The sequence below is a fragment of the Symphalangus syndactylus genome, chromosome 6 (assembly GCF_028878055.3).
Source record: "Symphalangus syndactylus isolate Jambi chromosome 6, NHGRI_mSymSyn1-v2.1_pri, whole genome shotgun sequence".
NCBI lineage: Eukaryota > Metazoa > Chordata > Mammalia > Primates > Hylobatidae > Symphalangus > Symphalangus syndactylus.
In genome coordinates, this window is record NC_072428.2 from 72,141,950 (window position 1) to 72,158,428 (window position 16,479).

General features: G+C 54.6%; 2 protein-coding genes across 2 annotated transcripts; both read right to left on the reverse strand.

Annotated features, from left to right (window-relative positions):
* Positions 1-6,979: 6,979 nt before the first annotated feature.
* LOC129483966 (exonuclease GOR-like) lies at positions 6,980-8,857 on the reverse strand. Its single transcript, XM_055281376.2, has one exon. The coding sequence runs from the start codon at positions 8,840-8,842 to the stop codon at positions 7,097-7,099; it is 1,746 nt and encodes a 581-aa protein (XP_055137351.1). The 5' UTR covers positions 8,843-8,857; the 3' UTR covers positions 6,980-7,096.
* A 5,003-nt stretch (positions 8,858-13,860) lies between these two features.
* LOC129484127 (exonuclease GOR) lies at positions 13,861-14,817 on the reverse strand. The gene has a single exon (XM_055281515.1). It carries the CDS (start codon positions 14,815-14,817, stop codon positions 13,861-13,863), a length of 957 nt encoding a protein of 318 aa, XP_055137490.1.
* Between the last annotated feature and the right edge of the window lie 1,662 nt (positions 14,818-16,479).

The following is a 16,479-nucleotide window of genomic DNA, read 5'->3' on the forward strand; positions in this document are numbered from 1 at the left end:
GGAGGCGAGTGGTAGAAGGCCAGAGGTCTGGGAGGGACCGAGGGATGGGGCCAGGCGCGAGGGGCCGCGGCAGGGACTCGGGGGACTGGGAGTGGGGGCTCGGGCCTCGGGGAGCCCATTGGTGGAAGGACGGAGGTCCGGGAGGGGCAGAGGGATGGGGACAGGAGCGACGGCCCGCGGCAGGCACTCCGGGGGACTGGGAGTCGGGGGTCGGGGTTAGTCTCGGCTTTTGGCCCTGTCCTGCCGCCGGCTGCTCCCGTTTCTTTGGCTTTGCGGCGAGGTGGACAGGGTTAGCTCTCGGGATTGAGGGCGGTTTTGGAAGCGGCCTGGGGCTAAGGACAGGCCAGGGCGGCGGGAGAGGCGGACCGCTGGCATCGCTGGATCTGGGCGCGCTGTCGGACCTTCCACATCACCAGCTGCAGGCAGGCGTTTGCGTCCTCGCTGGAGTTGTGCCCGTCCTGGCTGTCCTGGATGATGTGTCCCAGGTAGTCGGCCGCGAGATTCCTGAGGGAGCGCTTGTAGGGGAAACCCAGGTAGTGCGGGAAGAGCACGGCGGTGTCCACCACGGTGCTGTGGATGAGCTTCAGGGCCAGCAGATCGCTCTCCAGGCTGTGCCCGATGAGGATGGTTTGGGCGCTGAAAAAGCTCAGCAGGATGGCTTGGACTTTGGGCAACGTGATGCTCGTGTTGGCGACGTCGGCCTCGGTCACTCCGGAGAACCTGGTGTTGTAGTCCACGATCTCGTTGTCGGGCTTGACGAAGGTGTCGTACACCACTCGCATGTCGGCGTCCACCACGGTGACGCGGGTCAGCTCCAGGCCGTGCGTGGTGTAGCACATCTCACAGTCCAAGGCGTAGATCCCTGGATAAGCGTCTGTGGAACACTCTTTCTCCAAGGTCTTCACGAAGCCATCGAGGCTGTCCTTGCGGCCGTCCCGCACGTGCTGCTTTGCCACCTGGCAGCCCACGGAGCCAGGAGCCGCTGCACAGCAGGTGTACTGGCTAACCCGGCCTCCAGCCACTTGGCTCGAGCGGACCCGCCCCCAGTGACAATAACACAACTGGTCGCGTACACAGCGGCCCGAGGAGGACACCAGGTACTCGGTGCCACAACGGCAGCAGACCCTGCAGGAGGAGTCGCCGGGCCCCTTCCCCTGGCCAGTGAAGAGGACGGCGCCTCCGGGCTGCTCGGGGTGCGGGAAGGGGTAGCCGTTCTCCTTGAGCTGGTCCTGGGTGAGCAGGAACTCCTGGAGGCGGCTGTACAGGGCGGCCCTGCTGAGGCCGGGCATGGAGCTGGGGGTCAGGCCCTTCAGCCTCTTGAGGGTGTTCAGGACCACGTTCAGGTACACGTTCTTGTTGGGGCTGCAGTCGTAGGCCGCCTTCTCCTCGTTCAGCGCCTTCTCCTCGGCCTCCTGCTTGGAGGCGCAGAACTTGAGACACTCTTTGGTGAACAGTTGGAGATAGCCTCGGCGGATGACGGTGGGGACTTGGCACCCCGAGCTTCGGAGGATAATGGGTTCCTTCAAACGCGCTAAGGATGGACGACGGACGATCCGCTTAGAGCTGATGGTGGTGGAGGTCTTGTCTGCCATCCCCGACCTGTTGCGCGTCTTCCGTGGCTGTCTGCCGACCTTGGAGCCATTGGAGCATTGGCTTCCGCTGGCCACCCGGGTTCTCTTGGCATCTGTGGCACCGGTGGCCAAGCAAGGGCTGTGAAGGTGGGCGATCCTCTTCCTCTCCCTGGGGGCTGAGATGCGGACTGCGGAGGGTCTCTCTGCCAGCTTTGGGGCGGCTGGCAGGCAGCAGGCCGATCCCCGCTGCGCGGGGAAGCACCAAGCCTCCGTCACCATCTCGGGCCACGCAGGGGGCACAGCCGGACCCGTATTCTCGGGCTCCGTCTGGATCCCCACAGATGCTGAGGCCCGCTTGTGCATCTGGGGCACCCAGAGCCCGAAGCTCTGGGCAGGCTGATGAGAGGGCAGTGGGAATTCTGGAGCCTCGAGGGCCGCCTCCTCGGCCGCCTTCTTCGCTTCTGGATAGCCAGGTGGGAACCAGCAGGGAGCTGTGGCTCGCAACATCTCGCTGCCTTCGGGAGCACCTGCGTGGCTCTGCTCCTCTCCCAACTGGCGGCTTCAAGGAGTGCCGCCGCGGAGGCGCACCGCCTTTATATACGCACAGGGCTCTTCTGTGAGAGAGGGTGGGACTTGTCCTTCATTACGTTGCTACTTCCATCCAATCACACTGAACCTCATCTTCCACCAGACTCCAGCTTGCGGGGGGGCTCAGGGTCTGCTAATGGAAGCAACCCGAACTCCTGGTTGCTAACCTTGGAGCTAGCTTGCTTTTCCTGAGGTGATTAAGTGTCCCTGCTCAGCAGTACCATAATGGCTAGTGGAACTGAGCCACATAGCCGCACATTGAGTTTCAGGGAGGTTGCTCAACTTGCTCGGGCCCACACAGCACCCCCACGGAGCCGGGACTGGGCCAGCCGTCTGCTGCTGCCTGCTAGTGGGCAGGATCTGTCTGGGCTTGCCTTTCCCTGCTCTGTGCACTCCTCCACCGTGGGCAGCTTGAGGACAGGAAGCGGACCGCAACCACTTCTCTCCCAGGACGTGGGCAACGTTCAACACACGGGGTCTTCAAAAACTTCATAGAAAATGTACATGCTGAAAGTCTATGCATGGATTTCAATTTGTTTGCACTAAAATTAACTTGCACTAACCTGTTAGAACCTTCCTGAACTAGATCTAGACTGAGGCACTAAGAAGGATGAGACATCGGTTGAAAAGGACTCCTATCAGAGCAACATGAATTCCGCTAAAATTGCAGCAGGAACAAACATCAAATGTATGGTGAACTCGGGCGGAATAACAAAGAAGTCACTGAGGTTTTAGGAAAAGCTTGTAAGGACACTGCCCCAAAGGAATCAGCCGTTTACCAATGTATAGCTGGTTTTCAGAGGAGATGAGAAGATACGGAAGGTGAATCCTGCAGTGGCTACGAAAAGCAAATGCTGTGGAAACCATTGTGCACAGATCAGCTGTACTCACGAGCGGAGATTCAGTGGAACTTTTAAACAGGAGGGATCCCGATCCTGTCTAAAATGCAAACGAAAAATGCGAACATCAGCCGGGCATGATGGCGGGTGCCGATAATCCCCGCAACTCGGGATGCTGAGGTAGGGGAATGGAACCCAGGAGTCAGAGGTTGCAGTGAGCCGAGATGGCGCCACTGCACTCCAGCCTGGGGGGCAGAGCGAGACTCTGGAGCAGAAGAGGCCTTCTGGTTTGGAGAGTGTTCCGCTTTTCTGCTCTGGCTCCTCCCCATCTTTGCGGTTTTCCCTACCTTTGCTAATTGATGCTGGTGACCTGCCGATGGGGTTATGGAGTGTATGTCCTTTTTGCTGATGCTGATGCTATTCCTTTCTGTTTATCGGTTTTCCTTCTAAGAGTCAGGTCCCTCAGCTGCAGATCCGTTGGAGTTTGCTGGAGGTGCATTCCAGACCCTGTTTGCCTAGGTTGGTGGGAGTGTAAACTAGTTCAAACACGGTGGAAGACAGTGTGGCCATTCCTCAAGGATCTAGAAGTAGACATACCATTTGACCCAGCGACCCCATTACCGGGTATACACCCGAAGGTTTAGAAATCATGCTAGGGTAAAGACACATGCACACGTACGTTTACGGCAGCACTATTCAGAATGCAATGACTTGGAACCCTACCCAATTGTCCATCGACGATGATAGACTGCATTAAGGCAATGTGGCCCATAAACACCAAGGATTTCTATGCAGCCACCAAAAAGGATAGGTTCATGTCCTTTGCAGGGACATGGGCGGGGCCGGAAACCATCATTCTGAGCAAACTGTCACAAGGACAGAAAACCAAACACCCCGCGTTCTCACTCGCAGTTGAGAATTGAACAATGAGAACACTCGGTCACAGGGTGGGGAACGTTACACACTGGGGCCTGTCACGGGGTGGAGGGCGGGGTCAGGGATAGCATTGGGAGAAATACCGAACGTAAATGATGGGATGTTGGGTGCAGCAGGTCAGCATGGCACATGGATACCTATGGAAGAAGCGAGCTCTTTGGGCACACGCACCCTACAGCTTAAGATATAATAAAATATTCTAGTGGGGAAATAACCTCTTTGTGTATTTGATTCAGGTTCTTTTGGGCAGTTTACTTAGACACACTATGCAAGCTTGAGATGCCTCAATACAAGGACACGAAGGTTTCCGTGACAATTGACATATATCAATACCTATTTCAGATACGTATTTTATCAATTCAATGCTGCCTCAAAATACCACACTTTTGTCAGAATTGGGAAGAGTGTTTCTGACAAAAGTAGTGATTTAAATAGTGCCTCACTTACATTTTCATTACATTTCTATGACCACTACAGATGTTTGACTTCTCTTGGGTGCTGTAAAACTATTCTCTTCTGAGTACATTGCTGATTTCCTGATGTTTACCTTATTGCCTGTTGAGGCCTGCAGCCCAACTAATTCGTCCGTCCAGTCTCCCATTACAGACCAGTGTGGCAAACTGAAACCACAATGAGGCCCAGGGCGCAGTGGCTCACACCTGTAAAGCCAGTACACTGGGAGGCCAAGCATGGCTGATCATTTGAGGTCAGGAGTTCAAGACCCGCCTGGCCAACGTGGTGGGACCCCGTCTGTACCAGAGACACAAAGTGAGCTGGGCATGGTAATTCTGCCTCTTTATCTCAGCCGAGGGAGGAGAATCACTTGAACCCGGGAGGCAGATTCTGCCTTTCTGATCTCAGCTGAGGTAGGAGACTCACTTGAACCTGGGAGACAGGGGATCTAGCGAGCCGATATCAAGCCAATGCACCCCAACCTGGGCGACAAGAGCGAAACGCTGTCTCAAAAGAGAGCAAAACAACAACACTAAAACAGTCCTATATACCCTATAGAATACTATGAAGCCTCACAAATTAAAGAAATCGTATCATCTGCAACATGAATGAGTCTACAGGAGGTTACAGTGAGTGAAATAAAGCAAAGGCCAGGCACGGAGGCTCGTGACTGTAATCCCACCACTTTGGGAGTCCAAGGCAGGTGGAGCACTTCAGCCCAGGAGTTGCAGATCAAACTGGGCGACGTGGCGAAATCCCATCTCTACCAAAAAAAAACAAACATTAGACAGGTGTGGTGTTGGACGCCTTAGTCCTCGCTACTCAGGAGACTCAAGTGGGAAGATCTCTTGAACCCGGGAGGTGGAGGCCGTGGTGAGCCGTGTTGGTGTCACTGTACTCCAGCCTGCTTGACAGAGTGAGACCCTGTCTCCAAAAGTAAATAAATACATAATAAATTTTTAAAAAGCGAGCACAAAAATTCGAATAATGCGTGACCTGACTGATACGAGGAACGTAACATCGTTGAAATCGTAGCTGCAGAGAGCAGAAGGGTGTTTCCCCGAGGCAGGTGCCGGGGAGGGTGTGGGGAGATGTGAGTCAAATGATACCAAATTTCAGGCAGGAATATTTCTAGAGATCTACTGAGCGTCACGGCGACTACAGTGAATAACTATGTATTGCTTACTTGAAAATAGCTGTGGGAGTAGATTTTCAAAGTATTCTCATCACAATAAAATCAGGATGCGAGGAAACGAGTGTGTTAATTAGCTTGATTTGGTCATTCCACAATGTATACATATATGAAGCCTCACGTTGTACACCATAAATATATATAAATTTCACTGGTCTATTTAAAATGAAAACTTAAATACATTATAAAACTTAAATGATATAACATACAATAAAAAAGACTTGTATTTGTTAAATCTCCACAGAAGGAGTCTAAGTCATAAAGGAAAATAAACTTCGAGGAGTGGTAAAATCGATCAGAAACGTCCCATTTCATTGCTTCCCGAAACGTGTCTGACAGAGTGGACATCCTGCTGTTCACTAACTCCTTGTTCTGGAACAGTTAGTGTGTGTGTATGTATGGGTGTGTGGGCTTATACACACAAAGTAAATTAATGGTAATGAAAGCATTCTGATTCTCAGTTTAATTTAGTTATGTAGACAGACACACCCACCCCGCCCCCCAGACGCACATTTATCAAATCAGGCACTCCACCAAAACTAGCTACTTAGTGTGTCATCTCTCACTGCAGATTCAAAAGAGAAACGTGAATTTAGAGAGGCGTGATGGTTCCTTCTCTCCTGGAGCCCAGTTGGAAGTTGACTGACTGATTGGGACATTGTCGTTGGTTGGTCTGGGTGGAAGAAACCACTTGGACCCTTTATTGAACACCTACTGTGTGCCATCGTTTTAAGGCTGCCCGTGTGTTGCTTCGTTCATTCCTCACCATGACCTCCTGATCACACGCTGGAGATCCAAAACCAGAAGCGCGCAGAAGCTATTTGTCCAGTGTTACAAAGCTACTAGGTGGTGGAATTTGAATGTGAACCCAGATGTGTAATTCTAGAGCCTAAGTGCTTCACCCACCTCCCTGTGGTGGCTCTACCGAAAAACAGCTAAGCGCGCATTGAGAAGCTGAGGACTTTCAGCTTTGCTTTTCAAGGATTTTTCTTTTCAATGTTGAAATTCATACCAAGATTGATTGGGCGCCTGCCAGGGGGGGTGGGGGAAAAATCGGGTGGGGGTGGGGAGGTTCAGAAAGCCCCACAGAAGGGGAAGATGCCCAGGACAGAAGACTGTCAGGAGGCTGTTGGGTCAGGGGGTTCGCCTTGTTCTCAGAAGCCGCGGAGGTTCAGGTGGGCTGGGGGAGGCGAGTGGTAGAAGGCCAGAGGTCTGGGAGGGACCGAGGGATGGGGCCAGGCGCGAGGGGCCGCGGCAGGGACTCGGGGGACTGGGAGTGGGGGCTCGGGCCTCGGGGAGCCCATTGGTGGAAGGACGGAGGTCCGGGAGGGGCAGAGGGATGGGGACAGGAGCGACGGCCCGCGGCAGGCACTCCGGGGGGCTGGGAGTCGGGGGTCGGGGTTAGTCTCGGCTTTTGGCCCTGTCCTGCCGCCGGCTGCTCCCGTTTCTTTGGCTTTGCGGCGAGGTGGACAGGGTTAGCTCTCGGGATTGAGGGCGGTTTTGGAAGCGGCCTGGGGCTAAGGACAGGCCAGGGCGGCGGGAGAGGCGGACCGGTGGCATCGCTGGATCTGGGCGCGCTGTCGGACCTTCCACATCACCAGCTGCAGGCAGGCGTTTGCGTCCTCGCTGGAGTTGTGCCCGTCCTGGCTGTCCTGGATGATGTGTCCCAGGTAGTCGGCCGCGAGATTCCTGAGGGAGCGCTTGTAGGGGAAACCCAGGTAGTGCGGGAAGAGCACGGCCGTGTCCACCACGGTGCTGTGGATGAGCTTCAGGGCCAGCAGATCGCTCTCCAGGCTGTGCCCGATGAGGATGGTTTGGGCGCTGAAAAAGCTCAGCAGGATGGCTTGGACTTTGGGCAACGTGATGCTCGTGTTGGCGACGTCGGCCTCGGTCACTCCGGAGAACCTGGTGTTGTAGTCCACGATCTCGTTGTCGGGCTTGACGAAGGTGTCGTACACCACTCGCATGTCGGCGTCCACCACGGTGACGCGGGTCAGCTCCAGGCCGTGCGTGGTGTAGCACATCTCACAGTCCAAGGCGTAGATCCCTGGATAAGCGTCTGTGGAACACTCTTTCTCCAAGGTCTTCACGAAGCCATCGAGGCTGTCCTTGCGGCCGTCCCGCACGTGCTGCTTTGCCACCTGGCAGCCCACGGAGCCAGGAGCCGCTGCACAGCAGGTGTACTGGCTAACCCGGCCTCCAGCCACTTGGCTCGAGCGGACCCGCCCCCAGTGATAATAACACAACTGGTCGCGTACACAGCGGCCCGAGGAGGACACCAGGTACTCGGTGCCACAACGGCAGCAGACCCTGCAGGAGGAGTCGCCGGGCCCCTTCCCCTGGCCAGTGAAGAGGACGGCGCCTCCGGGCTGCTCGGGGTGCGGGAAGGGGTAGCCGTTCTCCTTGAGCTGGTCCTGGGTGAGCAGGAACTCCTGGAGGCGGCTGTACAGGGCGGCCCTGCTGAGGCCGGGCATGGAGCTGGGGGTCAGGCCCTTCAGCCTCTTGAGGGTGTTCAGGACCACGTTCAGGTACACGTTCTTGTTGGGGCTGCAGTCGTAGGCCGCCTTCTCCTCGTTCAGCGCCTTCTCCTCGGCCTCCTGCTTGGAGGCGCAGAACTTGAGACACTCTTTGGTGAACAGTTGGAGATAGCCTCGGCGGATGACGGTGGGGACTTGGCACCCCGACCTTCGGAGGATAATGGGTTCCTTCAAACGCGCTAAGGATGGACGACGGACGATCCGCTTAGAGCTGATGGTGGTGGAGGTCTTGTCTGCCATCCCCGACCTGTTGCGCGTCTTCCGTGGCTGTCTGCCGACCTTGGAGCCATTGGAGCATTGGCTTCCGCTGGCCACCCGGGTTCTCTTGGCATCTGTGGCACCGGTGGCCAAGCAAGGGCTGTGAAGGTGGGCGATCCTCTTCCTCTCCCTGGGGGCTGAGATGCGGACTGCGGAGGGTCTCTCTGCCAGCTTTGGGGCGGCTGGCAGGCAGCAGGCCGATCCCCGCTGCGCGGGGAAGCACCAAGCCTCCGTCACCATCTCGGGCCACGCAGGGGGCACAGCCGGACCCGTATTCTCGGGCTCCGTCTGGATCCCCACAGATGCTGAGGCCCGCTTGTGCATCTGGGGCACCCAGAGCCCGAAGCTCTGGGCAGGCTGATGAGAGGGCAGTGGGAATTCTGGAGCCTCGAGGGCCGCCTCCTCGGCCGCCTTCTTCGCTTCTGGATAGCCAGGTGGGAACCAGCAGGGAGCTGTGGCTCGCAACATCTCGCTGCCTTCGGGAGCACCTGCGTGGCTCTGCTCCTCTCCCAACTGGCGGCTTCAAGGAGTGCCGCCGCGGAGGCGCACCGCCTTTATATACGCACAGGGCTCTTCTGTGAGAGAGGGTGGGACTTGTCCTTCATTACGTTGCTACTTCCATCCAATCACACTGAACCTCATCTTCCACCAGACTCCAGCTTGCGGGGGGGCTCAGGGTCTGCTAATGGAAGCAACCCGAACTCCTGGTTGCTAACCTTGGAGCTAGCTTGCTTTTCCTGAGGTGATTAAGTGTCCCTGCTCAGCAGTACCATAATGGCTAGTGGAACTGAGCCACATAGCCGCACATTGAGTTTCAGGGAGGTTGCTCAACTTGCTCGGGCCCACACAGCACCCCCACGGAGCCGGGACTGGGCCAGCCGTCTGCTGCTGCCTGCTAGTGGGCAGGATCTGTCTGGGCTTGCCTTTCCCTGCTCTGTGCACTCCTCCACCGTGGGCAGCTTGAGGACAGGAAGCGGACCGCAACCACTTCTCTCCCAGGACGTGGGCAACGTTCAACACACGGGGTCTTCAAAAACTTCATAGAAAATGTACATGCTGAAAGTCTATGCATGGATTTCAATTTGTTTGCACTAAAATTAACTTGCACTAACCTGTTAGAACCTTCCTGAACTAGATCTAGACTGAGGCACTAAGAAGGATGAGACATCGGTTGAAAAGGACTCCTATCAGAGCAACATGAATTCCGCTAAAATTGCAGCAGGAACAAACATCAAATGTATGGTGAACTCGGGCGGAATAACAAAGAAGTCACTGAGGTTTTAGGAAAAGCTTGTAAGGACACTGCCCCAAAGGAATCAGCCGTTTACCAATGTATAGCTGGTTTTCAGAGGAGATGAGAAGATACGGAAGGTGAATCCTGCAGTGGCTACGAAAAGCAAATGCTGTGGAAACCATTGTGCACAGATCAGCTGTACTCACGAGCGGAGATTCAGTGGAACTTTTAAACAGGAGGGATCCCGATCCTGTCTAAAATGCAAACGAAAAATGCGAACATCAGCCGGGCATGATGGCGGGTGCCGATAATCCCCGCAACTCGGGATGCTGAGGTAGGGGAATGGAACCCAGGAGTCAGAGGTTGCAGTGAGCCGAGATGGCGCCACTGCACTCCAGCCTGGGGGGCAGAGCGAGACTCTGGAGCAGAAGAGGCCTTCTGGTTTGGAGAGTGTTCCGCTTTTCTGCTCTGGCTCCTCCCCATCTTTGCGGTTTTCCCTACCTTTGCTAATTGATGCTGGTGACCTGCCGATGGGGTTATGGAGTGTATGTCCTTTTTGCTGATGCTGATGCTATTCCTTTCTGTTTATCGGTTTTCCTTCTAAGAGTCAGGTCCCTCAGCTGCAGATCCGTTGGAGTTTGCTGGAGGTGCATTCCAGACCCTGTTTGCCTAGGTTGGTGGGAGTGTAAACTAGTTCAAACACGGTGGAAGACAGTGTGGCCATTCCTCAAGGATCTAGAAGTAGACATACCATTTGACCCAGCGACCCCATTACCGGGTATACACCCGAAGGTTTAGAAATCATGCTAGGGTAAAGACACATGCACACGTACGTTTACGGCAGCACTATTCAGAATGCAATGACTTGGAACCCTACCCAATTGTCCATCGACGATGATAGACTGCATTAAGGCAATGTGGCCCATAAACACCAAGGATTTCTATGCAGCCACCAAAAAGGATAGGTTCATGTCCTTTGCAGGGACATGGGCGGGGCCGGAAACCATCATTCTGAGCAAACTGTCACAAGGACAGAAAACCAAACACCCCGCGTTCTCACTCGCAGTTGAGAATTGAACAATGAGAACACTCGGTCACAGGGTGGGGAACGTTACACACTGGGGCCTGTCACGGGGTGGAGGGCGGGGTCAGGGATAGCATTGGGAGAAATACCGAACGTAAATGATGGGATGTTGGGTGCAGCAGGTCAGCATGGCACATGGATACCTATGGAAGAAGCGAGCTCTTTGGGCACACGCACCCTACAGCTTAAGATATAATAAAATATTCTAGTGGGGAAATAACCTCTTTGTGTATTTGATTCAGGTTCTTTTGGGCAGTTTACTTAGACACACTATGCAAGCTTGAGATGCCTCAATACAAGGACACGAAGGTTTCCGTGACAATTGACATATATCAATACCTATTTCAGATACGTATTTTATCAATTCAATGCTGCCTCAAAATACCACACTTTTGTCAGAATTGGGAAGAGTGTTTCTGACAAAAGTAGTGATTTAAATAGTGCCTCACTTACATTTTCATTACATTTCTATGACCACTACAGATGTTTGACTTCTCTTGGGTGCTGTAAAACTATTCTCTTCTGAGTACATTGCTGATTTCCTGATGTTTACCTTATTGCCTGTTGAGGCCTGCAGCCCAACTAATTCGTCCGTCCAGTCTCCCATTACAGACCAGTGTGGCAAACTGAAACCACAATGAGGCCCAGGGCGCAGTGGCTCACACCTGTAAAGCCAGTACACTGGGAGGCCAAGCATGGCTGATCATTTGAGGTCAGGAGTTCAAGACCCGCCTGGCCAACGTGGTGGGACCCCGTCTGTACCAGAGACACAAAGTGAGCTGGGCATGGTAATTCTGCCTCTTTATCTCAGCCGAGGGAGGAGAATCACTTGAACCCGGGAGGCAGATTCTGCCTTTCTGATCTCAGCTGAGGTAGGAGACTCACTTGAACCTGGGAGACAGGGGATCTAGCGAGCCGATATCAAGCCAATGCACCCCAACCTGGGCGACAAGAGCGAAACGCTGTCTCAAAAGAGAGCAAAACAACAACACTAAAACAGTCCTATATACCCTATAGAATACTATGAAGCCTCACAAATTAAAGAAATCGTATCATCTGCAACATGAATGAGTCTACAGGAGGTTACAGTGAGTGAAATAAAGCAAAGGCCAGGCACGGAGGCTCGTGACTGTAATCCCACCACTTTGGGAGTCCAAGGCAGGTGGAGCACTTCAGCCCAGGAGTTGCAGATCAAACTGGGCGACGTGGCGAAATCCCATCTCTACCAAAAAAAAACAAACATTAGACAGGTGTGGTGTTGGACGCCTTAGTCCTCGCTACTCAGGAGACTCAAGTGGGAAGATCTCTTGAACCCGGGAGGTGGAGGCCGTGGTGAGCCGTGTTGGTGTCACTGTACTCCAGCCTGCTTGACAGAGTGAGACCCTGTCTCCAAAAGTAAATAAATACATAATAAATTTTTAAAAAGCGAGCACAAAAATTCGAATAATGCGTGACCTGACTGATACGAGGAACGTAACATCGTTGAAATCGTAGCTGCAGAGAGCAGAAGGGTGTTTCCCCGAGGCAGGTGCCGGGGAGGGTGTGGGGAGATGTGAGTCAAATGATACCAAATTTCAGGCAGGAATATTTCTAGAGATCTACTGAGCGTCACGGCGACTACAGTGAATAACTATGTATTGCTTACTTGAAAATAGCTGTGGGAGTAGATTTTCAAAGTATTCTCATCACAATAAAATCAGGATGCGAGGAAACGAGTGTGTTAATTAGCTTGATTTGGTCATTCCACAATGTATACATATATGAAGCCTCACGTTGTACACCATAAATATATATAAATTTCACTGGTCTATTTAAAATGAAAACTTAAATACATTATAAAACTTAAATGATATAACATACAATAAAAAAGACTTGTATTTGTTAAATCTCCACAGAAGGAGTCTAAGTCATAAAGGAAAATAAACTTCGAGGAGTGGTAAAATCGATCAGAAACGTCCCATTTCATTGCTTCCCGAAACGTGTCTGACAGAGTGGACATCCTGCTGTTCACTAACTCCTTGTTCTGGAACAGTTAGTGTGTGTGTATGTATGGGTGTGTGGGCTTATACACACAAAGTAAATTAATGGTAATGAAAGCATTCTGATTCTCAGTTTAATTTAGTTATGTAGACAGACACACCCACCCCGCCCCCCAGACGCACATTTATCAAATCAGGCACTCCACCAAAACTAGCTACTTAGTGTGTCATCTCTCACTGCAGATTCAAAAGAGAAACGTGAATTTAGAGAGGCGTGATGGTTCCTTCTCTCCTGGAGCCCAGTTGGAAGTTGACTGACTGATTGGGACATTGTCGTTGGTTGGTCTGGGTGGAAGAAACCACTTGGACCCTTTATTGAACACCTACTGTGTGCCATCGTTTTAAGGCTGCCCGTGTGTTGCTTCGTTCATTCCTCACCATGACCTCCTGATCACACGCTGGAGATCCAAAACCAGAAGCGCGCAGAAGCTATTTGTCCAGTGTTACAAAGCTACTAGGTGGTGGAATTTGAATGTGAACCCAGATGTGTAATTCTAGAGCCTAAGTGCTTCACCCACCTCCCTGTGGTGGCTCTACCGAAAAACAGCTAAGCGCGCATTGAGAAGCTGAGGACTTTCAGCTTTGCTTTTCAAGGATTTTTCTTTTCAATGTTGAAATTCATACCAAGATTGATTGGGCGCCTGCCAGGGGGGGTGGGGGAAAAATCGGGTGGGGGTGGGGAGGTTCAGAAAGCCCCACAGAAGGGGAAGATGCCCAGGACAGAAGACTGTCAGGAGGCTGTTGGGTCAGGGGGTTCGCCTTGTTCTCAGAAGCCGCGGAGGTTCAGGTGGGCTGGGGGAGGCGAGTGGTAGAAGGCCAGAGGTCTGGGAGGGACCGAGGGATGGGGCCAGGCGCGAGGGGCCGCGGCAGGGACTCGGGGGACTGGGAGTGGGGGCTCGGGCCTCGGGGAGCCCATTGGTGGAAGGACGGAGGTCCGGGAGGGGCAGAGGGATGGGGACAGGAGCGACGGCCCGCGGCAGGCACTCCGGGGGGCTGGGAGTCGGGGGTCGGGGTTAGTCTCGGCTTTTGGCCCTGTCCTGCCGCCGTCTGCTCCCGTTTCTTTGGCTTTGCGGCGAGGTGGACAGGGTTAGCTCTCGGGATTGAGGGCGGTTTTGGAAGCGGCCTGGGGCTAAGGACAGGCCAGGGCGGCGGGAGAGGCGGACCGCTGGCATCGCTGGATCTGGGCGCGCTGTCGGACCTTCCACATCACCAGCTGCAGGCAGGCGTTTGCGTCCTCGCTGGAGTTGTGCCCGTCCTGGCTGTCCTGGATGATGTGTCCCAGGTAGTCGGCCGCGAGATTCCTGAGGGAGCGCTTGTAGGGGAAACCCAGGTAGTGCGGGAAGAGCACGGCCGTGTCCACCACGGTGCTGTGGATGAGCTTCAGGGCCAGCAGATCGCTCTCCAGGCTGTGCCCGATGAGGATGGTTTGGGCGCTGAAAAAGCTCAGCAGGATGGCTTGGACTTTGGGCAACGTGATGCTCGTGTTGGCGACGTCGGCCTCGGTCACTCCGGAGAACCTGGTGTTGTAGTCCACGATCTCGTTGTCGGGCTTGACGAAGGTGTCGTACACCACTCGCATGTCGGCGTCCACCACGGTGACGCGGGTCAGCTCCAGGCCGTGCGTGGTGTAGCACATCTCACAGTCCAAGGCGTAGATCCCTGGATAAGCGTCTGTGGAACACTCTTTCTCCAAGGTCTTCACGAAGCCATCGAGGCTGTCCTTGCGGCCGTCCCGCACGTGCTGCTTTGCCACCTGGCAGCCCACGGAGCCAGGAGCCGCTGCACAGCAGGTGTACTGGCTAACCCGGCCTCCAGCCACTTGGCTCGAGCGGACCCGCCCCCAGTGATAATAACACAACTGGTCGCGTACACAGCGGCCCGAGGAGGACACCAGGTACTCGGTGCCACAACGGCAGCAGACCCTGCAGGAGGAGTCGCCGGGCCCCTTCCCCTGGCCAGTGAAGAGGACGGCGCCTCCGGGCTGCTCGGGGTGCGGGAAGGGGTAGCCGTTCTCCTTGAGCTGGTCCTGGGTGAGCAGGAACTCCTGGAGGCGGCTGTACAGGGCGGCCCTGCTGAGGCCGGGCATGGAGCTGGGGGTCAGGCCCTTCAGCCTCTTGAGGGTGTTCAGGACCACGTTCAGGTACACGTTCTTGTTGGGGCTGCAGTCGTAGGCCGCCTTCTCCTCGTTCAGCGCCTTCTCCTCGGCCTCCTGCTTGGAGGCGCAGAACTTGAGACACTCTTTGGTGAACAGTTGGAGATAGCCTCGGCGGATGACGGTGGGGACTTGGCACCCCGACCTTCGGAGGATAATGGGTTCCTTCAAACGCGCTAAGGATGGACGACGGACGATCCGCTTAGAGCTGATGGTGGTGGAGGTCTTGTCTGCCATCCCCGACCTGTTGCGCGTCTTCCGTGGCTGTCTGCCGACCTTGGAGCCATTGGAGCATTGGCTTCCGCTGGCCACCCGGGTTCTCTTGGCATCTGTGGCACCGGTGGCCAAGCAAGGGCTGTGAAAGTGGGCGATCCTCTTCCTCTCCCTGGGGGCTGAGATGCGGACTGCGGAGGGTCTCTCTGCCAGCTTTGGGGCGGCTGGCAGGCAGCAGGCCGATCCCCGCTGCGCGGGGAAGCACCAAGCCTCCGTCACCATCTCGGGCCACGCAGGGGGCACAGCCGGACCCGTATTCTCGGGCTCCGTCTGGATCCCCACAGATGCTGAGGCCCGCTTGTGCATCTGGGGCACCCAGAGCCCGAAGCTCTGGGCAGGCTGATGAGAGGGCAGTGGGAATTCTGGAGCCTCGAGGGCCGCCTCCTCGGCCGCCTTCTTCGCTTCTGGATAGCCAGGTGGGAACCAGCAGGGAGCTGTGGCTCGCAACATCTCGCTGCCTTCGGGAGCACCTGCGTGGCTCTGCTCCTCTCCCAACTGGCGGCTTCAAGGAGTGCCGCCGCGGAGGCGCACCGCCTTTATATACGCACAGGGCTCTTCTGTGAGAGAGGGTGGGACTTGTCCTTCATTACGTTGCTACTTCCATCCAATCACACTGAACCTCATCTTCCACCAGACTCCAGCTTGCGGGGGGGCTCAGGGTCTGCTAATGGAAGCAACCCGAACTCCTGGTTGCTAACCTTGGAGCTAGCTTGCTTTTCCTGAGGTGATTAAGTGTCCCTGCTCAGCAGTACCATAATGGCTAGTGGAACTGAGCCACATAGCCGCACATTGAGTTTCAGGGAGGTTGCTCAACTTGCTCGGGCCCACACAGCACCCCCACGGAGCCGGGACTGGGCCAGCCGTCTGCTGCTGCCTGCTAGTGGGCAGGATCTGTCTGGGCTTGCCTTTCCCTGCTCTGTGCACTCCTCCACCGTGGGCAGCTTGAGGACAGGAAGCGGACCGCAACCACTTCTCTCCCAGGACGTGGGCAACGTTCAACACACGGGGTCTTCAAAAACTTCATAGAAAATGTACATGCTGAAAGTCTATGCATGGATTTCAATTTGTTTGCACTAAAATTAACTTGCACTAACCTGTTAGAACCTTCCTGAACTAGATCTAGACTGAGGCACTAAGAAGGATGAGACATCGGTTGAAAAGGACTCCTATCAGAGCAACATGAATTCCGCTAAAATTGCAGCAGGAACAAACATCAAATGTATGGTGAACTCGGGCGGAATAACAAAGAAGTCACTGAGGTTTTAGGAAAAGCTTGTAAGGACACTGCCCCAAAGGAATCAGCCGTTTACCAATGTATAGCTG

Coding starts and splice junctions, on each gene's coding strand:
- LOC129483966 (XM_055281376.2), bottom strand. CDS start 8,842: ATGTTGCGAGCCACAGCTCCCTGCTGGTTCCCACCTGGCTATCCAGAA.
- LOC129484127 (XM_055281515.1), bottom strand. CDS start 14,817: ATGCCCGGCCTCAGCAGGGCCGCCCTGTACAGCCGCCTCCAGGAGTTC.